The sequence below is a fragment of the Dendrobium catenatum genome, unplaced genomic scaffold, assembly GCF_001605985.2.
Source record: "Dendrobium catenatum unplaced genomic scaffold, ASM160598v2 fragScaff_scaffold_10, whole genome shotgun sequence".
NCBI classification, from domain to species: domain Eukaryota; kingdom Viridiplantae; phylum Streptophyta; class Magnoliopsida; order Asparagales; family Orchidaceae; genus Dendrobium; species Dendrobium catenatum.
Genome location: NW_021318472.1, coordinates 185,073 through 208,021, shown reverse-complemented (window position 1 = coordinate 208,021; position 22,949 = coordinate 185,073). Strand labels below are relative to the sequence as shown.

Here is a 22,949-nt window from a genome sequence, read left to right as displayed (position 1 = left end):
TGTCGGTTCGGGAAAGTATTAAGTCCCAAATCTTATTGTTTGGAATCTAATCAAATGCAAAAATTAAGTAATTTTGAACGTCGCTATTGTCAAAAATGTCATAAAACATCAATACATTATTCTAAATGATTTAATTAAAACCCTAAGGCTCTAGTATATACAACAACTTATACGATTCACCTAAAAGTAATGCCCACATGTAACAATAGAACCTCCACTTAAAAGGATATCTATCAACCTCATCTCTCATTCCAAAAATATTTGAGATTTCAACATCTTATTAAGAGAAACGAATTACTTGCTTTGCTTGAAGGAAGTTATTGATATTTTGGTTTTGATGAGCTCGCTGTTCTTCATGCAATATTGCATGCGCATGTAAGACCATTTCACTTACACTTTTATTTTGGTTTCCGCTGATTTTTTTCCTATAGATTGGCTAATTGTTTTACATGAGGTTGCTTAGAGGTGATGCCCTTGCTCGAAACTAGGTGATAGGAAAGATTTCCCATAGATTCTAATTTATGGGCAAGCAATGTAAAAAATCCTGGATGACTGGTAAGTGGAAATAATGTAGTATTTTTATTATATTAATTCCAATAAAGATGTAAGGTTTAGTTCATGTTGTAAAAGAATGTCTCATGTAATAGAGCAAAATTTGCAATGTTTAAACTAAAACCACAATGCAACAACTATTAGCGCCGCAGTGTCTTCTCAATGCCCAGCGCCTATTTTGGACATTATAGCGCTAGTCTCGGAAAAATTTCACTAATATCAATGCCCCAGTGGATCTAAGGGTAGCGCCGCAATGCCGAAAATCAACATTGTAGCATCGGAGCATCATGAAAATTTTCAAATAATTCAATGTCGAAGCACCAACATCGAAAGCGCCACAGTGTCGGATTACATAAGCAAGCACCAAAGTGCTCATCTGCAGCGCCACAACGCTCATCTTTTACAACACCATGGCAGAATAGTTAAAAAAAAGAAGCATCACACCGACTCAACCAAAAGTCGCACCGATTCAATCAACAACTGCGCCGGGTTAGACTACACTCCTATCTTGGGCAAATCTCGTTTGCATTAACACTTAACATCACTTCTAAACCCTAACTGAGGATTATATATTAACTTAACATCTTTTAGGAGCCGCAAAATTCAAATTAAGCCACCAATCGTAGCTCTAACCCAATATTGGGCATGTGTAAAGCCAACACCATCCTATTCCCTAATCAATAAAAATACTTTTTTTAAATGCCTCATGGAATGTCTTTCATTTGAGGTGCACCCCTCGTTTTCCCCACATGAATCTAAAGTCTCAAGGTGCTTCGCATGAGCCTCTCTCTAACCTCAAGGTGAATGAGTTATTGCAAAATTTTAAACATAGCTTGTAATAGTTGTAGATCAAATTTTACAATATAAGAAATTATGTATCAATCATCAAAATTAGTACATGTCAAATCCTTCAATCAAGCAGACTTCTTTTCTCCAATAACTTGAGTCATTTGATTCTTCAACAGTCTTTTCAACAATCAACGGACTGATACTCATTAAAAGGCAAAGGAATCATTTACCATCAACATCATTATCGTTACACAACTATTTTGGTGCTTTATGAAATATTTTTCTTTCATTCTTTCTTAATTGATGCATGTCTTGTTAACTATAGTTTGTAAAATAAAATTTGCATATCTTCAGGTCATTTTAGTTTTGAACTTTTGACCTACCTCATTTACCTTCAAACTCCTATTAGGAATAACTTTATCCATTTTTCTATAACCCGTTATAGATGTTTAAATTATATAATGCTATTTTACAAACTTATCTTTGATGTATGGAATCACTAAACTTTAATAATAAAAATTTCTCACTCTGTCCTCCTACTTTCATTGCCCATCACTATACAAAACCAAAATTTAAATTTGCATTGTTCTTAATACTCATTCTACCTTCAAAGCCATTTCAATAAAATACAACATAATTTTGTCAATTGAATAAGAGTTTCTTTAGTCATGAATGTTTTTACTAGACATTTGCAAGAGAATGTACCCTGATTTATGCTTTTTGTTTAGCAGAGTTTTTCTGAAAGAGTAACTCTGCAGAGAAACTCATCAATAGCTATTCAAACATATATCCTTCTTCATCCAGTTTATAAATATGTTCCTGCTGAAAACAGAGCTTGGAGAAAAAAATATTCAGAAATTCCTCACAATTATTCACCTGTCTTAAGCATCCTCTCCACTAGACTGGCTATGTGCACCATCCAAACTCGTCAATCCTTCACCCATCATTTTTTCCCTGTTCTGAGCCTGTCTCTCCACAGCAACCATATACAAGCCTGTGATTCTAAATTCAATAGCCTAATAATAATAATAATAATAATAATAATATAACAATAATAATACACAATCTGCAACACATATGCTGAGAACAACAATTCACCTAATGCGCTACCAAATGCGCAGAGCCAGAGAATCCTCTGCGACCATTTTTCCCCAACTAGTCCTCTCGTCACCATTTTTATGGCACTCACTCGTCACGTATTCGAGACAAAATTAAAAATTTTCTTGTAAGAGCTGAAAATCATGGAAGAAGAATATAATCAAACCCCCCGAATGCGAAGGGAAACAAGAATACGAAAAAATCACCAGCGTTTGCAACGTATTAGTATTTGGAACAGAAACGAATAAGAAGTCTCACCAGGAAGTCGAGACGAGGGTTTCTCAAGCTGCGGAAGCTTCCGAGCATTCTAGGATTTAAGCGGCTTCGGGGCCAAATATAGGGAAGAAAATTATTAGGTCGGGTCACGCAACCTAAAAACATATCCGGACATCTAATTAAAAATTGTCATGTGAATTATGTTTTGATTTTGTTTTTTGACTTTGCTTTGACTGCATTTTAGGTGTGTTTTAACTATATTTTGATTGCGCTTTTTGATTGCGCTTTACCTGCACTTTACCTACGCTTTTGACGCGCTTTACTTAAAATTCTGCAGACACGTGTACATTCCACATGTAAATATTTTATTGGTGTCTGGACCTAATAATTTTCCCAAACCTAGAGTTGCAAGCTTGATAATGCGCTAACCAGACAAGTTTAAGATTCCAATTCATTTGCTCCCAAGCCAATTTATTTAAATAATATTTTTTTGTAAAATATACTTAAAATATGAGAAAAATGATCAAAACGGTTTACTCTTTGTGAGAGATTAAAATCATTCCGAAATATTTTGTCCCTCGACTCCTCCAAATTATACTTTTTTTATCATGCTGTCAAATTAAAACGGAAAAATGAGATGAGTGTAAGGGTATTATCGGAATAAGCAAAGAATGTTTTAAGAGAACGTCTCGTAGCACGTCGCGTCAATCTTGCATTCCTGCAATGTCGATCGCGTCTCGTAGCATCGATCTCATCAATCTGTGGCACGAAAATCACATGGCAGAATAAATCCTCTGTTTCTTCCTTTTTGTTTTAAATCTTGGATTTATTAAATCCTATAGTTCGGTGGATTTATGGGATTTGGCCTACGAAGTGCGCAAAAGGGAGAAAGTTACCTTCACAGCAAGCTAGCTCTCGTCGTTGCTTCCGATCAAAATGTCGTAACTTCCAATAAAACAGGAAGGGAACGTTGTTGATGGAGCAAACTTGAACCTCAACAAAGGAGCTGAAAAAGCGACTAAAGTGATTAATAACATAATTATTAATATAATTTATAAATAAAACTAACTTAATAATAATTAAATAATTAATTAAATTATTAGTAGGATTAATTATTAGTTAAATGATTAGTTATTTCAAAATAATTAGTAGGATTAAATATAATTTCAAATAGAATAATTACTTTATAATATTATAAATAATAATTAAATAATTAATTAGTATTAGAACACTTAAATGATTAATGAGATAACCAATGATATAATGAATAATTATTAATTATTAATTAATACTTTAAAATTAATTAAATCATTAGTAGGAGTATTAGTTAAATAATTAGTTATTTAAAAAAAATAACAAATTAATTTGATAATTATTAATTTAATTATATATCAAAAATTTATTAAATTAAGACATCTACAAGCAATTTAATGAATAATTCTATAACTAGTAATTAAATTATTTAATAATTAAGGTAATTTCGGATTAAATTATTTATCATTATAATTTGTTAACTATAATCCTACTAAAGTAAAATTCTACTTTTGCCGAACAGACACTAAGAGTTGCTGAGATGAGTATATTAAAATTAAAATTTAAAATTTTGAAATTATTAAAATTAAAATTATTTAATACCTAATAAAGTGTATAATTTAATTATATAATTCAAGAGAAATAGCACATCTATACTGGAGTAGATATAAATTTAGATGTACTATAAATTGGGTTAATGAACATAGAGAAATAATGTCTACATAATAATAATAAATGACCTATAAAACTATATTATTGTGAAAACAATATGCACTTCAATAGCTCATACATAATTGAATATGATTAGTGTTGCTTTAATAATATTTTTTAAATATTCAAATGGATTGCCTTATTGTAAACAAGAGGACCACCTTTGTTGTGGCCCTCCTCCACTAAGAGAGAGATTTGGCATAGAAAAGTTCATGTATACTTCAAATAAATATGATTGCTCAAACAACCTAGAAAAGAACTTATAGAATATACTCGTTATTACTTAAAATATCTGTAATAAGGTGGAGTAAGGTTTAAAGTCATACAATATAATAGACCTTTTAGGAAGTAAAATCTCACATATAATCCAATAAACTTTATTATAGTTCATTGTAAAACATATGAATTATATATTTACCTATGATATTGGTAACTTCTCCTCCACTCTAATAATGTACATTTTTTTTTTTTTTTGGTTAAAACCCACTCATGGGGCCTACGTGTTAATATTCAAAAATCGGTTACAAGGTCCTTAGCAGGAACCTCCAGCTCCCTAATGCTCGAAAGAGCTACAAGTAAAAAAGTAAAGTAAAAACCTATGAGCCGGTGGTTCCTATTTCTACAATTATAAAAATAATGCCATAAAAACCTAGGTCTGTGAGCCAGCAGAACCAAAAAAGGAAGCAAATAATGATAACATTCCGCTCATTCTTCCTGCAAAAAACAGTAATAATTTCCAATAAAAGCTAAAAAATAACATAAATTAACCTTGAAAATCGTACAACATTTGTGATGAGTATTGACTAATTTCCTGCAGGTATATAACACAAAATTTGAATAATAAGTATAGCAAAAAACATGATTAGAAACCCAAAGAGTACCTGCAGGAAAATACGGTTTGATCCATATTTTAATATCAACAGAGGTGCAAGAAAAAGCCTCCAAAAAACATATCACAGCAAGCAAATCCATACCAAACCCATCTTTCCAGTTCTTATAAACCGAGAGAAAAATTAACCTGGAGTATTTTAACATAGAAATACCATCCTGAATGGTATCATCACACGCACCAGATAACCCCCAACAAAAAATTAATAATCTCCCAATAGAAAAAAAAAAAACAAGCCACAGCCGGAGACAGCACCCCTGTCCAGAAAAACAGAGCAAGACAAACCAAACACCAAAAGAAACTCCATAACCAACAGATAAACCGAAGAAGAAACAACAGGATTACACCCAGCAAAATGAAAAAAGAAAGACACATGCTTGATCCAAAAGACCCAAACAACCAAAACACACCCATCAATACTCCCTAGCATAAGGAATCCCCAGATTATCCCTCCTAACCAAACCCAGCAACTGCTCAGGAAAATTCTCCATTTCAAAAAATTTATCATTACAAGAGGAGCAACCAAATTTCGCTAACCAGTCAGCACAAGCATTGCATTCTCTGAAAATATGGTTTAAAGTGCAGTTAAGTTTAGACATAACCATTTGAATCTTTCTAATAATGTACATGACTCCAATAATAGGCCACCGAATGAATCATTTTTTTTCCTTGTGAAAGATGGAGGATGCTAGTTAGTAATACTAATCAAATGGTTCGTCAAACTTAATTATATCAAATCTATAATTTTTAGAGTCATGTCATATATGTTATTTATTAAAAAAAAAAATAAAGCATTGATATGCTACAAAATATACATCAAAGTTAGTATAAAGAACATCTAAGTTTTCATACTTTCAAAAACATATGATGCTATCACCTTACTACCTAAATAAATTTTTGGAGTATTCAACTATGATAACCATGTGTTGTTCTTGCCCACTCTTATCTCATTCTCATGAAAACTGTCAACTATTCATGGCATCTAAGATTTAAAGGAGCACAATTACTTTTCATCATTCGGGTGAGGATGATTAATGGCAATAAGTTTGTGCCTTTTCCCTAATTATCATGTTAGTGTCTTCTCTTAAACTTCATTAATATTACATGACTTCTATATATAATTGTAATAGATGAATTGATTTTATTTGGCTTATCAACTTTCTATTCTATAGGTACAATGGAAAGGGATTAATGTAATATATCCACCACCACCTCTTGTTCCACCTACTCATATATCTCATTCTGAACCATTTTTATGTATGGTTCGATTATTTATAGGCTTTGCCTCACTCCATCTTTGTCCTTTAAACATACAAAACCTACAACAAGAGTAGTTAAAGCATCCCTTTTTGCTCCAACATTATTTGATTATTCTCCAATCTAATATGCAGCTCCTTTACTCTTCTACAATGAAAAATGCTACTTAAATCCTTCATAAGAAGTAATTGCTTGATTTAATGGTGGTTGAGCTTTCATTACCTCCCTCACTTTATCCTTAAAAAATAAGCTTTTCACTTTCATTTTTATAACTCAAGTTAAGATGCATTGAGAAGAAGTACGAAGAATTGACTTATAAAGTCCTCATCATCTTCTTTGTGTACCAAAATATAATGAAAAACCACTTGTAACAAGTTAGGATTTGCAGACATACAACTTAAATAAATATGGTTTACTTAATTTGAATTAATGAAATACATTTTTTTTATCCATTAGGATATGTAACCCGGTAATTCGAGGTTTCTAACCTATAAACTTTATAGATGGAGCATTTATTAATCATTATTATTATTAATCTCATTTTATTCATTGAGTTAGTCATTCACTTTATCCTTAAAAAATAAGCTTTTCACTTTCATTTTTATAACTCAAGTTAAGATGCATTGAGAAGAAGTACGAAGAATTGACTTATAAAGTCCTCATCATCTTCTTTGTGTACCAAAATATAATGAAAAACCACTTGTAACAAGTTAGGATTTGCAGACATACAACTTAAATAAATATGGTTTACTTAATTTGAATTAATGAAATACATTTTTTATCCATTCACAAATGTAAGAAATCTTTGTTCTTGAGAACATTGTTACCCAACACTATGTTTGTGGAGGTTAATGAGGAAGCCATCTATAAGGAAATAAAGCCTAAGCTTCCATACCATTGGTATCATGGTGTACTCCATGAATGAATATATATATATATATGCAATGACATCAAATATATTCTCACATAGTTTACTATTTCTATCCATCTTATATAACTCCTCGAATGGGAGTTCTCAATACTATAAACTAGTGACCAAAGCAAATTCAAATATCAATATACATATAAAATAACTAAAATGTGCAAAATAAAACACAATGACATAGCCATGATCAAACCATCTCCAATAATATTTCGAACATGATCAAACCATTATTAAACCTTGATTGAACAAACTTCAATCATCATTCTAATAATCTTCATTCATCTTGGAACCATCCTTAACCATGATCAAACTATGATCAAACCATGTTCATTCATCATTCAACTAATTTTCAAATGATGATCATACCATGATGGAACCATCTTCAGTCATCATTTGAACAATCTTCAACTTATTATCATACCATTATTAAACCATCTTCAATCATCATTTATACATTTTTGAACCACTATCACACCATAATTGTTACATATCATATAATGATTGAATCATGATTGAAACATAATCAAATTATCTTTAAGCCATTATCTCTTATCTTAAAAAGCTTTGAACATGGTTTGAAGATGGGTTGAGTATGGCTTGATTGTGGTTGAAAGATCATGTGAATAATAATTAAAGAAAGTTCAATCTTGGTAAGATAATCATTCGAATATTATTCAAACACATTTCAAATATTATTTAATCATGATTTCAAGATTAAGGTAGTTCAATGATGGTTTGAATAAGTTTGTATCATATAATCTAGTCTTCTAATATTCTAAGTACAAAGTAGAATGTGATTGCCATGATCAATTTGAAAAATCCAAATAGATAACATTGCTAAGATTTTTATATGATGAATGGAGGGTTCCTGTCTCTATGAACTCATCATTACCGCAACACATTGTGGAGAAAATTTTACAATTTGTTAGGTTTGCAACATGATTTACTTCAAATATTTCTTTTTTTAAAATTTGGGTAGATTGATATTGTACTATCCAAATGAATAGACTATTATTTCACTATCAATTTGAAAGGATAAACTCTCAATTTATTTTCATAATCAAATGCAACATAAGGAATATTCAATTAATCTCAAAGGATAAAAAGAATATTCACTTATCATTTTGTTTAAAAACTATATAAGTATTATTATTTTTATAATCAAATAACATAAAGAATATTCAATTCATCTCAAAGGATAAAAGAGATATTAACTTATTATTTTGATCATGAAACTAAACGAAGGTATTTATTTTTATAATCAAACAAAATAATGAATATTCAATTCATCCCTAAGCATAAAAAGAATATTCACTGATCATTTTGGTTATGAAACTAAACCAATGTTTAAAGCTAGATTTTTGTCCACAAATTTTCCCTTACCTTAGAAAAGAGCTAAATAGGGTTTATTTTAATTCTGGGTTTTAGACTTCCTATAAGGGTAAGCCCATATAGTTAATTATAACTCTGAAGAGAATACTCTTGATTAAGTGAAGGCTAAAGAATTTTAATTTTATATATACTTAAAGAATGGCATGGGCTATCAAAATTTAGCATTCAATATTTAGATCATAAATCTTTAATTTGGATTTAAAATTTAGATTTAGACTTCAAATTTTAGATTTTTGGAATGATAGAACATAAAGAATATATGTAGACTGAGGGATTTATATAATTTAGAGTTTTACTTGCCTAGAGTGAGTTTCCAGCTAATAATCCTAATCATAATCAATCACAGTATGAATATAGGATTAGTGGCACTATTCTAGGAATCAAGGAATTATAATTTAAAAAACTTTAATTAGGAATTTACAATATGTTCATGATCGTGTAATAAAATGATACATGAATACTAATGTATAAATAAAAATCTTTTATTCACTAATAATTTCTTAAAGTACAACCCATGGTTTATTCAAAAGTAAAGGTGGCCAGGATGTACAAATAACGAGCCTTAATTTTAATTCTTATATAATGTAGATTTAAATATGATTGTTTATTTTTGTCTTTAATCTTCTAGCTTTTGGATTTTTTATAGAATTCTAAAAGATAATGATCTTCAAAGGAAAAATAACCATTTCCTTTTGGAACTTATACATGTATATAAACAACTATTTTAAATTTTTTATAACTCTTGACACTTTACAACTCAATATGACTATAAAAGTATTTAAAATATTTATATCATTATCTTTACATTTATATTTACATCATTGCCTAGTACTATACTTTTGTAGAATTATAAAAGAGCAGTTTATATATAAAAATTTTCATTTATGATGTTATGTGAGTATATACAAAAAAATAATAATACAGCTTAAGAGATTACTCCAAATATGCACCAATAAAAATATAAATATAACATCCAGAGTATAAAAAGTAATACTTTAAATATGAGTACCCTTTAGACAAGGCACTTCAAACAAATTAAACTAAACCACTATCCTAGTCTAGGCTAAAGTTAATTATCCTAGCAAGCCATCTAAAGTGTCGGTATAAAGCTGTATGGCTAAGATAAATCCTAGGTTTTATTAGTTTAGAATTTTCTACAATTGAATTTATTTATTTAAGCACATTAAAGGTAGGTTTGAATTAAAGTATTTAGTGATTTAAAAGTTTTAAATTTATTTTAAGGGTGTTTTTATTTTTGAAGTTGTTTTAGTTTTAAGTTTTAAAGAACATAATGCTCATTGATTTCCAAGTGCAAAAAGCTATTGATTAGTAAGTCTTAGGCTCATCTTTGTAATCCTACCAATCCTCCAAAAATGGTGTAGATAGGTTGCCTAGAGTCCTTGTATTTTTATTAAGTATTTTAGTCCTTAAAGCTTCCAATCAAATACACATCTGCCTTCATAAAAGAAGTCAAGCACAAATGTATCAAAGATTTAATGTCTAAGTATTTTATTACTATTTTTAATGGTTATTTAGATTGAACAGAAATTACTTTTATTAAATCAAGGCTATGAGATTTGTTTCACCCTCCTTTGAGCTAAGCTAATAGCCATTTAAGCCCGAATTACAAAGTAATTGTCTATTTATTTAAGTTTGATTGTTGGTTACTAATTTTAATTAATTCAATTCATTAATTACTAATTTATAAATTTTGTAATTTCACACTTATATCCTGTCAATTCATTCATGGTATTATCACAATGGATACAATGATCAAAGTCACATTAGGATATGTAACCCAGTAATTCGAGGTTTCTAACCTATAAACTTTATAGATGGAGCATTTATTATTCATTATTATTATTAATCTCATTTTATTCATTGAGTTAGTCATTTGCTAAATTTTTGGTGATTTATTGAATTTTAATATTTAGAGGATTATTTAATTAATTAAATTTCACAAAAAGTTGACTTTTAATAAACATTAAATTCAAGAAAAATTATATTTTTCATAAATATTTGACACAATTATGAATTCAATGCCTTTGAGTTTGTGTCATTCAGAGTTCTATCAAATTAGTTATGATTTTTAGCTATATTTAATTAATTAAATTTGACAAAAATTTTACTTTTTGATTTACATTAAATTCTAGAAATATATATTTTCATAAATATTTTACCCAATTATGAGTTCAATGCCTTTGACTTTGTGTCAATTGGATTTTTTTGAAATTAATTATGATTTTTATAAGTTAAGCCCATTTAATGAATTAATTAATTCAAGTAATTAAGAGATTTTTTATTCAAGCTCCAAAAGAACCCCACACTTCTTGATATCTTCCTCAAATGTCACTTATTACTCCAAGGATGATTACATGTTTGGAACCATTTTTGGAATTTTTATTATTTTTAATTTCTTTATTTAATTAGATATTATTTTTCTTTATTTTCAAATTACCTTTTATTTTTAATGAATTTCAAGGGGTTTTTAATTTTCCTTTGTTAAGAACTAAATTCTGAGCATCTTGAAGCTTACAATGTATTTATTATTTAGTTATTTTGGATTTACTATAAATTAAAGAAAATATTAGATCATTTATGTAAGTCAAACTAGGGTTCACTAATTGATAGACCAAATAAATTCTAAATTTTGTGAAATTTGAAAATATATTCATCTAAATATTTTCTTTAAACCTACTAAATTTGGATTCATCAAAGCCTTCCTAGGTGTCATTATCAATCACCAAAGGTAAATACATCTATACATGTATAGATTTAATTTGGACTTTCTACTATTTAGAGTTGGGTAAAATCAGTATCATTCTAACCTTTACATAAACAAAAGCACACCAAAAAAAATTCAAGCCCTTATTATGTGTGGATTGAGAGCAATTAATTTACAAAGTTTTGGATGAAATTATGACCCATAACTTTGATAATTTAATTTCTTAAGATCCATTGATCATCAAGGCCTAAGAAAACTAGGGAATGTAATACACCCTAGTTTTTGTTGTCCTAATTTGAGCTCAATTGGACCACTAGTTAGAGAAAATTTTATTAAAAAAAAAAATCAAACCCAAATTATTCTCCATACAATGGTCAAAACATATTGAAATTTCTTTTAAAATAACATGGGGCTCAAGCTAATTCCAATGAGCTAAACGTCTCAAATATTGGATGAAAAATGGAATTATGGTGATTTTTTTGAATTTTCTAGCAATTTTTACCATTATTTTAACCCTTAAATCCAATTTTCTAAATGATTCCCCATGATTGTGCAATGGTGCAATCATTGTCAATCATGAAAATGTTGTGGTTGATAAAGGAGTGAAGTAACCTAAACTATTATGAAAATAATTTTGGGCTTTATAAATTTCTAAATAATGCATAGGCTTTCTTTGATATAAAAATTATAAAAAATCTCACTTAATATACACAAGTATATGTACCAAATTAAGTATTATAGTGACAGAGTATAGTATCAATCCTATAAGAAAGAATATTTACTTGCAAATACTATTATTGTCTACTACAATTACAATAAATATCTTACTCAATAAAAATAAATTTTGTTGGAGATTCAATCACTTAATTTAAAATAAAAAATTAAATGAAATACTCTTTAGATCAAATATTTTATATTGATGGAATAAAAATACAATATATTTTATAATTATTCTCTTTTATATTGATTCTATTCAGAGCATATGCATCACCGAACGCTCAGTCAAGCATGAATACACAAAGGACAAAATAAACCTTCCAACCTCAATTCCACTCTAAACTCTCATAGCCTATCACAATATAAAAATTATAGAAGAGTAAGTAAAGCATGTATTATTAGAATCCCCTCATTTTAATTTATCTCTATAAATTTGGTATATGTAAAGCATTATGTCTATATTTGCATCACACCAATCCAATATACTTAGTTGTGCCTGCTTTGCTATTCCTAGGCTCCGCATTACACCTGATGTTAAATACATATATGCCCACTATGTGCATTGGATGAATACTTGATATATTAAAAATATCATAAAATTATTGATGAAGAGAATTCAATAGTACTCCACATTCCATCTATACCATTAATCCAAAACTATAGAATTTAGCCAGACATGAAGAATAAGTGAAATAAACTCATGTTTATTAATTACACAAAAGAAAGAAAGTACAAAAAAAGATATAACTAGATGGGTTCAATGATCTTTTTTACACTTCTCTTTGAACTTACAAAATTGCTTCCACAATAATTGACCAAATACTCTCACGAAGTGGATCTTGGGCTCCCTGAATTCCCTTAGTTGTCACTCTTAAGGAAATTATTGAAAAGCACTATGAAGACTGAAATTAACTAAGTCACTAAAGTCCCTTACTAACATTACAAATGAACAATTTTTTAAAAATACAAAAAATGGACTAGCACTGCAGCACACTATAAACTAGCATCGTGGTGCCCATAAAATGAACTAACAGTGTAGCGCTGAAGAATTTCCCCCTCTACGGTGGTTACTGATATGGACATGCTATTTAATAAATTAACTTGTCACATCATTATCAAATCAAGTCCTGATTTGTTACACATATAGTGATGCATTGTTGTTGATTATTAAGCGATGTGGTGTCCATATGACACCACTTTTGGCTTGGCGGTGCTAGAAATTAGCTTCGCGATGTTGTGCATATAGAGATTGTGCTTTGCAGTGCTTACTCCTCTGACACCACCTTATTGTCAAACAGAGACTGAACGCCTCCATGTCCATATTGGATGCTTTGATGGTAAATGATGAAGTCGTGGTGGTATAATGTCTAACACCATAGAGCTGTATGATACTTAGAATTTCATTCCTTTCTTTTATTTTGAATATTAGCTTCTACTTTAGACTACATATAATATTAATGATTTCAATGTAAGGTTTTGATGACATTAATAATTCCATCTTTAGGTTAGCTATGATTTCAAATTTTAATATACTCATATCTAACTTTTAATACTAACTATTCATCTTATAATTGTAAAAGTTAATTTCATAAAGGTGTAGCTCATAAAATCAAAATTGGATAATAGCTCAAATGGTTGAAGGAGTTAAGTATTAGTTTTTCCAACCTATAAAGTAGAAACAAAGCTAATTAAAATAAGGATCTTGGTTTTTATTATTATCCTAATTTCAAATAATTTTTAATTATCATTTTTATAAGGGTAATTAAATAAGCTTAATATAAAAGTAATTGGTGGATACTAATAATTTAAGCATGAAGGGAATTTACTAATATGTAAATAAAACACATAAACAAACACTACAAATATATGATTTCATAAGAATGATAAAAGGCCCATAAAATATTTGTTGAACACAAAACATGACATAACATTCATAACATAATGGGTACTAGAATAACACATATATGGGTTGCCTCTCAGAAGTGATAAGCTATAAATTTTCAGCTAGACTATACTAATCATTACTTTTCATAATGAACCAATTTAGTTTTTCCTGTGATAGATCAATATCTCATCCTAAATAAGATTTCAATATGTGGCCATTTAATTTAAAGATATGCAAGCTTTTTTTGTCTTGTATTTCCATAGTCCCATAGGAAAATAATTTTATGATAGTGAATGGCCCTGACCACCTAGACTTTAAATTTACTTAGGAATAACTTAAGTCTATAATTAAAAAGTAAAACTTCTTGATCAGCATTGAATTCTTTCTTAAGAAGTTTTTGTATCATTCCATTTTTTTTCTCTTTCCTTGTAAATTATTGCGTTCTCATAAGCTTCATTTCTAATTTCTTCTAATTCACTTAATTGTAACAATTTTTTTCCTTGACACTTCAAAATTTTGAATTCAATTATTTGACTGCCCATAATGCCTTATGCTCTAATTCCATAAGAAGATAATAAGCTTGCTAAAAAACTAATTTATAAGGAGTCATACCAATTGGATTTTTAAATGAAGTTATATAGGCCAATAATACATCATCTAATTTAATAGCCTAATTTTTCTTATTAGAACTGATGGTTTTTTCTAATATCCTCTTGATTTCCTTATTACTAATTTCAGCTTGCCCACTAGTTTGGTGATGGAAAGCAGTGGCTATCCTATGGAAATCCCAAAATGCTTAAGGATAGTTTCAATTCTTTTATTACAAAAATGCTTCCTCCATCACTAATTAAAACTCTTGGCATCCCCAATTTAGAAAAAAAATCTCTTTAAGAAATTAATCACAATTTGAGTATCAATTTTAGAGGTTGCCACACCTTTAATCCATTTAGAAACATAATTCATAACAGATAAAACTTCATATCTCTCTTTTACCTCAAAACTATACCAAAAACATCACTGGCATCACACATCACTACAAAAGGTAAAGACCAATCAGGAGTAATAATAACAAGAGTAGTAGTCAAATGATGCTTTAGAATATTGAAAGTTTTATGACATGCAGAGTCAAATATAAAAGGAACATCATTATCTAATAAATGACATAAAGGCTTAAAAATTTTAGAGAAATCATTTATAAATATTCTATAAAGGCCAGCACATTCTAGAAGCTTCTAATCCCCTCAACAAATTTAGGCGGAGGAAGTTTTTTAATCACCTAAAATTTTAAAATGTATACTTCCAATCCTTTTCTAGATATTATATGCCCTAAGATAATGCCTTAAGTTACCAAGAATTGACATTTCTCCCAATTTTGCACTAAATTTGTTTTAACACATCTTTTTATAATAATAGTTAAGTATTATATACATAAATTAAATGTAGTGCCAAATATAGAGAAATCATTAGTGGATATTTCAATACCCTACACAATTATGTTTGAATAGATAGACATCATGCATCTTTGAAAAAGTAGTAGGAGCATGACATAAACCAAAAGGCATTCTCCTAAAAGCAAAAATTTCGTAGGGACTAGTGAAAATAGTTTAATCTTGATCCTCATGTACAATAGGATTTTGATGATAACCAGAATATCCATCTAAACATCAATAAAATGGATGTCTTGCCAACCTATCAAACATTTGATCAAGAAATAACAAAATAAATTTATCTTTTTTTGTTGCTTTATTTAGTTTTCTATAGTCAATACAACTCCTCCAACTTGTGATAGTTCTAGGGGAATTAATTCATTCTGTTCATTGTATATAAAAGTTAATCCACCCTTCTTAGGAACACAATGAATGGGACTAACCCAAGAACTATCAGAAATTGGGGGGATAATCCTAGCATCTAACCATTGAAGAATCTCTTTTTTAGCATCTTCATGGAAGGATTAAGTCCTCTTTGAGGATCAACTTTAGATGTAGAATTTGCTTTCATTAAGCTTCTATGCATACAAATGAAAGGATTAATTTCTTTAATGTTAGTAATAGTCCACCCAAAATTTTTTTTATAGTTACTTAATACCTCAATAAATTCAATCTCCTGATGTTATTTTAGATTTACATAAATGATTATAGGAAGAGTGAAATTTTTTTCCAAATATCGTACTTAAGAAGGCAACGCAAAGCTTTAGGTTTTAAAGTTGGGGCCTCTTCAATATATGGTTTCATAGTTTTATCAAAAGATGAAGTTTCCAATAATTCAAAATTTCCTTTCTTTAAACTTTCTTCTCTAGATTTTATTTCAATGGGCCCATTAGATGTATTTTGTTCTTTCTCATCTTCTTCTTTCTGAATCACTTCTCCTTCCAATAATTTTTCCTTAGATCTTCGACTAATATGTCCTCCAAACCCATGCTAAACCAATCTTCATTCCTTTCTCGAGGGAATTTTATAGATTTTAATACATCAATTGTCACCTCCTGGTCTTGAATTCTCATAGCTAATTCTCCCTTTTGAATACAAGTCATAGCTTTCCCTATTGTTAAGAAAGGTCTTCATAAAATGAGAGGTACTTCCCTATCTTCTTCCATGTGTAAAATAATAAAATCAATAAGGAAAATGAACTTATCAACCTTGATCAAAACATCATATTACTCCTTTTGGATAAGTAAAAGATCTACTAGCCAATTAAAGCGTAATAGAAGTAGGTTGAATATCTCCAATATCTAACCTCTTAAAGATTAATAATGGCATGAGATTAATACTAGATCCTAAGTTGCATAAAGCTCTCCCATAGAATTTATCTCTAATAGTTAAATGAATGTTAAAAGTTCTAGGATTCTTAAGTTCTTCAAGAATTTTCTTTTGTAAAATGAAACTACATTCTTCAGTTAATGCCACTATTTCATAATCACAAATCTTCCTTTTCTTAGTTAAAATAACATTCATAAATCTAGCATAAGTGAGAATTTGTTCTAAGGCTTTAGAAAAGGGGAAATTAATAGTTAATTTTTTAAAGACTTCTAAAAAGTTTGAGAACTGTTTGTCAAGATTTCTTTTGATCAATCTCTCAGAGAAATGGAGTTGTGGTATTTCAATAATTTTTTTATAAATCTTTTTAGGTTATTTAATAGGTTCAAGTTATTTAGGAGGTGTCTTATTTTCTTATTGTCCCTCTATATCATCCTCATCCTAGGGTTGGTTTTTATCTTTATAAAAGTTTCCCAACCCTTTACCACTTCTCAGTTGGATTTATGGCATTGTTCTAGCAAGTAATGATAATGAATTAGCATAGCCATATTCCCTGTTTGAACTTTAATTTTTAAGAGCATTAGATTAATTATTCATTTGCATTCCTCACTAGAGAACAATATTTCCCAAGGATTCCTTCTTATTCCTTTCATAATATATTTGTTCAAATTCTATGGGGTAGCACTATAATGCTACATATCTTGGTGCAACGATACCATATATCTTAAGATCACTGTTAACCTTCAATTCATCCAATTTATTAGAAATATCAACAACTCGAGCTGTTAAAATGGATAAAGAATCATTTTCATTGACTCATGTCACTCTCTTAGGATTCACTTTATCAACAGGCCACTAAAAATTATTTATTGTCATTTTCTTAATTAAATCATAAGCATCATCAAAAGGCTTTGACATCAAAAAACCTCTATCTGAAACATTAATTATGGCTCTAAGGGATCCTACCAATCTAGTGTAAAAGTTTGAATTATTAACCAATTATGTAAGGCATGGTGATGGTACTTTCTAAGCATCTTCTTAAATACCTCCCAACTCTCATAAATATATTATCCTTCTAATTGAGTAAAAGAAGTAATATCATTTCCAAGCTTGATAGTCTTAAAACGTAAAAAATAATTTACTAAAAATTTTATGGGCCAACTCATTCTATGTGGTTATGGAGCCTGGGATAAAGAATTTAACCACATTTTTCCTCATGTCTAGAAAAATGGGAACAATCAAGTCTAATGGCATCATCACTAACCTATTGCACTTAAATTTTGTACAAATTCCTATAAAATTTGTTAAATATATGTTAGGATCTTCAGTTGAAGTTTCTCAAAAATGAGAATTCTATACCATCTAAATAATTGCAAGTTTTAATTCAAAGTTATTAGCTTGGATGGCAGGTCTATTTATGATCTGATGAATTCTGTCTACCATAAGGTTTTCAAAATCCTTAAGAGGTCTAGAATGATCTAAGTCTTGAATAGTGTCAGCCATTTTCAAACTCTTTTTGGTGGTTCTATTTTAGGAAAGGAGTCTCTAAATTTCTGAATCAAAATATAGCAATGGTTCTCTAAGCATGCTACTATAGTTGAAAAATCATAAAAATAAAAATAAAAGAATAACTGAATATAGTTGGACTAATTATACAATTGATTCAATAATATAATAAATTTTACAAAAAAAAATAAATCCTTCCTAGGCAACAGTGCCAAAATCTTGATGGGGCAGTGGAGTAACCAAAAGAATGGTAAAAAATAATTTAGGGCTCTATCAATCCCTAAATAATGCTTATATTTTCTTTGATATATAAATTATAAAAATCTCACTTAATATACGCAATTATACATGCTGAATCAAATAATATAGTGCTAGAGTAGAGTATTGATCTCATAAGGAAGAATGTTTATTTGTAAATAATATTGTTGCATATTATAATTACAATAATTATCCTACTCAACAAAAACAAGTTTTAGTGGAGATTTAATTACTTAATTTAAAATAAAAAAATTAAATGAAATACTATTTAGATTAAATATTTTGGATTGATGGAGTGTAAATATAATATATTTACTAATGATTCTCTTTTATATTAATGCTATTCAGAACATATACATCACCAACAGCTTAGTCGAGCATGAAGAGACAAATGATAAATTTAACCTTCCAACCTCAATACCACTCTAAACTCATATAGTCTATCATCTTATAAAAAACTTAGAAGAGTAAGTAAAGCATGTAATGTTAAAACCCCCTCATTATATTTCATCTCTATAAATTTGGTATATGTCAAGCACTATGCATAAGCATCATACCAATCAAGCATACCTAGTTGTTCCTACTTTCATATTCTTAGGCTCCACATTACACCTAATATTAACTACATGTGTCCACTATATGCATAAAATGAAGACCTGGTATATTGAAAATATCATAAAATTATTGATGAAGATAACTTATTAATACTTTATATTTCATTTACACTATCAATCCAGAACTAGAGAAATTAGCTATACATAAAGCACAAGAGAAGCAAATTAATTTTCATTAATTGCACAAAAGAAATAAAATACAAAAGAAAAGATTCCCTGGATGGGTTCAATGAACTCCTCTACCCTTCTCCTTGAACTTACAGAATTACTTCCACTAATATTGACCAAACACTCTTATGAAGTGGATCTTGTACTCCCTGAATTCTCATAGTTATGACTCCTAAGAAATTTGTAGAGAAGCATTATGAAGACTGAAATTAACTAAGTGAACAAACTCCCTTACTAACATTACAAATTGTTTATTTATAGAAAAAATATATATAATGGACTATGGTGCCATGACACTATAGACACTTGCACAACGACGCCCATAAAATGAACTAATGGTGCATTGCTAAAGAGTTTCCTCCTATGTAGTGCTTATTGACGTGGACCTGCTGCTTAATAATCGATGCATTGCTTCACTGACAAATCATGTCCTTGTCAATTACATGTCCATATTGGGGGCCTCCATGTCCATATTTGGCTATCTGGTAGTATCCATTATGGTGCCGGAATAGTATAATGTTTGAAGCTACAGTTCTATAAGATACTTAGAATTTCACTCCTTTCATGTATTTTTCCTACAGAACAAAACTAAAATAAGACAATTTCATTGAAAATTTAACATATAAAATATAACATTATTTACACTCATTAGTGGTCTATACGGGTCATTCATTAGTGCATCTCACCATTCTCACTTAACCAGGTCAGCCATAAATCAAGATCATTAATCTCCTATGGTTTAGGATCAATGATCATGATCTTGTCAGATGAACCTAGATGCTATCACAGCTTAAGTGAGTTAGATCCAACATGTGGTTTAACTAAACCTCAAGCATTAGATCAAATACACACCTAATCTGATGGTTGAGATCATCCCAATTTAGTAGAATAAAAATAAGGGTTATGGAAGAATTAATATAACTTCATGTATACTAAACAAAATTCAATAAAATTTGAAACATAGCTTCCCTACACTTAGATGAAGATTTAGGGAGTGTTCAGAAGCTATAAAAAGAATTTTTAGAAAGTTTTTTTTTTTTTTGAGAAACCGACAGAGGGGCCTGCACGTTAGTAAAAATCAAATTTACAAGGTCCTTAACATGGTCCTTCAACTCACTAATGCTTAGAATATGTACAAAACAAAGTAAAAGAAAATCTACGAGATAAAAGTCCCCTCTAAGAAAAAAATTTAAAATAACCTAGGCACATTTAGGGTGGCCAAGGGCCAGCCCAAAAAAGAAATAACAAAAGCAAAATCTTTCTACCAAAAATTGATAACCTACAACCAAGAGCAATAAAAAGAACCACTTGTAAAAAAAAGAGCATGCACCACAAAGTAATAAAGCAAGCAATAGCAAGGTAACTAAACAGCAAATAATAAGAGTTTATAATAAAAAAGTTGAAAAACTTGGATGGAATATAGCATATAGGATAAGAAATTCCATAAATTATAAAATCAATAGTAATCAAATTAAACATACAACACCTGCGGAAGATAATACTAGCAGCCCAAAAGACATTTAGAGTCTTAACAATTGACATATTACTAAAGAGAAGGAAAGGAGAAGACCATCTAGAGATGGTGAATAAAATAAGATGGGAACACATCACATGAACCTTATAGTTGTTAAAGTAGTTCAAGAAGAGAACAATATTGCTACATGAAAAAGCAAGCCAAACATCAATCCAAAGAATATCCTAATTGAATGGAATCACCACAATTAGCAACAACAGAGAAAAAGAATAAGAGGTGCAGTATATCAAAAGCAGCAATATCACAAAAAAGATGCAATAAAGGACCCATAAATAACATTGGTAATAATAAGAACCAAAGGCATTCCCAGAACATAAACAACTGAAGAGATACAAGAGCAAATAATGCATTAGGCAAGCCATAAATGAGATTGTTAATATAGTAACACTATAAGCTCATGAAATTAGCCCACTCAAAACCTAGTACAAAATTTGATATTGATATACAAAGGACATAAACAAAACTATGATAAAAATAATAGTAGATGTTAGTAGAAGAGATCTTGAAGAATACCCTAGAAAACCTATCAAATCGTAGTAATTCCTAAAGACCACACTTAACAAAACCAACATTATTATTCAGATCATGAAAAGTCCATGTGTAATTGAGAAACTGGCTCAGGTGTGTAGTATTAGAAGTGTCATGAATGCCATTATTCACCTGCTGCTCGAATCCAATCCAACTACCACCCAACAAATGATGCAAACACTTGAAACTTAGATGATTCCAATCGATAAGATAAAGCAATAACAACTTCTAATGAGCGATCAACTAAAATAACCAAAGTCAAACACCAAAGGATGAAAATAAGTAATCAACGGTAGAGTGGATAAGATGAAAAGCCACCTTAACACCAAAAAACCTATCAGCCAACCAACACAGACTATAACACTCCTTAAATATTACCCTCAACCCATCAATACGACCCTTCTTCCAACTCCTAAATAAGATCAGAGAAGGATAAGATGAGCAGTATAAATGAATAAAGCCATACTCTAGTGGATGTATAATCATTACTAGAAAATGCCCAAGAACCATTAGCATATAACCAAAATCAGAGAAAGCCCAAATATAACAATGCCAACAACTACCTGGAAAAATCAAAACCAACAAACTTGAGATAAAGAAAGAAGAACAATAACATAGGCCATGAGACACACAAAGAAAATAATCCAACCACATGAGGCCCTGCAAGAGAAGAACACAACCACCAAAACTACAAACAGAATAAAAACCTTAAGTGGATCAAACATAAGGCAACTCAAAATGGTCCAATCTCACTTGACCCTTCTATTTAGTAGGTAAATAAGTACCAACATATTCAATAAAGTATATTAAATTACGACCAATATTAACTAGGCAATTAAGCTCAACATTTCATTTACATAAAATATGATCGATAAAGAAAGAAAGAAGAGAAACACATTATTTAATATCTCTAATCATATAAAAATATGATGGATTGAACATTATATTACCATCAATATAATAAATAAGAAGCTTGGCATAAACTTCAACCCAAACTTGAGTGATACCTAAAGAGATACATAATTGTAAACTATATTGCAGAGCTTAAATCTCAACCATTATGACAATGATAGAGGAACTAGTATCTGCAAAGGAAATAATAACATGGCGATCAGAGTCTCTAATCAGACCACCACAACACACATAAGAATGATTAATAGAGCCATCAATGTTGAGTTTAAACTATCAGTAGTAATAATGGAAACTATGTGATGAGAAACTCCAAAAATAGCAGCAGTATGGTAATAACCTTTAACAGCATTGTCCTTAATCAAATTGGCCAAAGACAACTACAATAATTTATCTTGAATTTTATCAATAATACTTGTCAAATTCATACAAATACCTTCATGTTTAGCTTCATTTCTACTACTCCAAAGAAACCAAAAAATAACAATAGT

At 29.6% G+C, this 22,949-nt stretch overlaps 1 protein-coding gene across 2 annotated transcripts; it reads right to left on the bottom strand.

Moving 5' to 3' along the window:
• Positions 1–1,897: 1,897 nt before the first annotated feature.
• On the bottom strand, positions 1,898–2,826 carry LOC110093465. 2 transcript variants are annotated; one of them, XM_020818363.2, is made up of 3 exons: positions 2,698–2,826; positions 2,440–2,573; positions 1,898–2,335 (listed from the first exon to the last, which is right to left on the bottom strand). In XM_020818363.2, the coding sequence occupies exons 2-3, from the start codon at positions 2,513–2,515 to the stop codon at positions 2,223–2,225; spliced, it is 189 nt and encodes a 62-aa protein (XP_020674022.1). In that variant the 5' UTR covers positions 2,516–2,573; positions 2,698–2,826; the 3' UTR covers positions 1,898–2,222. The 2 variants fall into 2 exon arrangements, with proteins under 2 accessions (XP_020674022.1, XP_020674023.1); XM_020818364.2 differs by lacking the exon at positions 2,698–2,826 and adding an exon at positions 2,646–2,680.
• Between the last annotated feature and the right edge of the window lie 20,123 nt (positions 2,827–22,949).

Bases quoted from the DNA above. Each gene is read 5' to 3' on its own strand.
- LOC110093465 (XM_020818363.2), bottom strand. From the start codon at position 2,515: ATGGTGACGAGAGGACTAGTTGGGGAAAAATGGTCGCAGAGGATTCTC. The intron at 2,336-2,439 runs GTGAATTGTTGT...TTAGAATCACAG, and splicing joins CGCATTTGGTAGCGCATTAG to GCTTGTATATGGTTGCTGTG.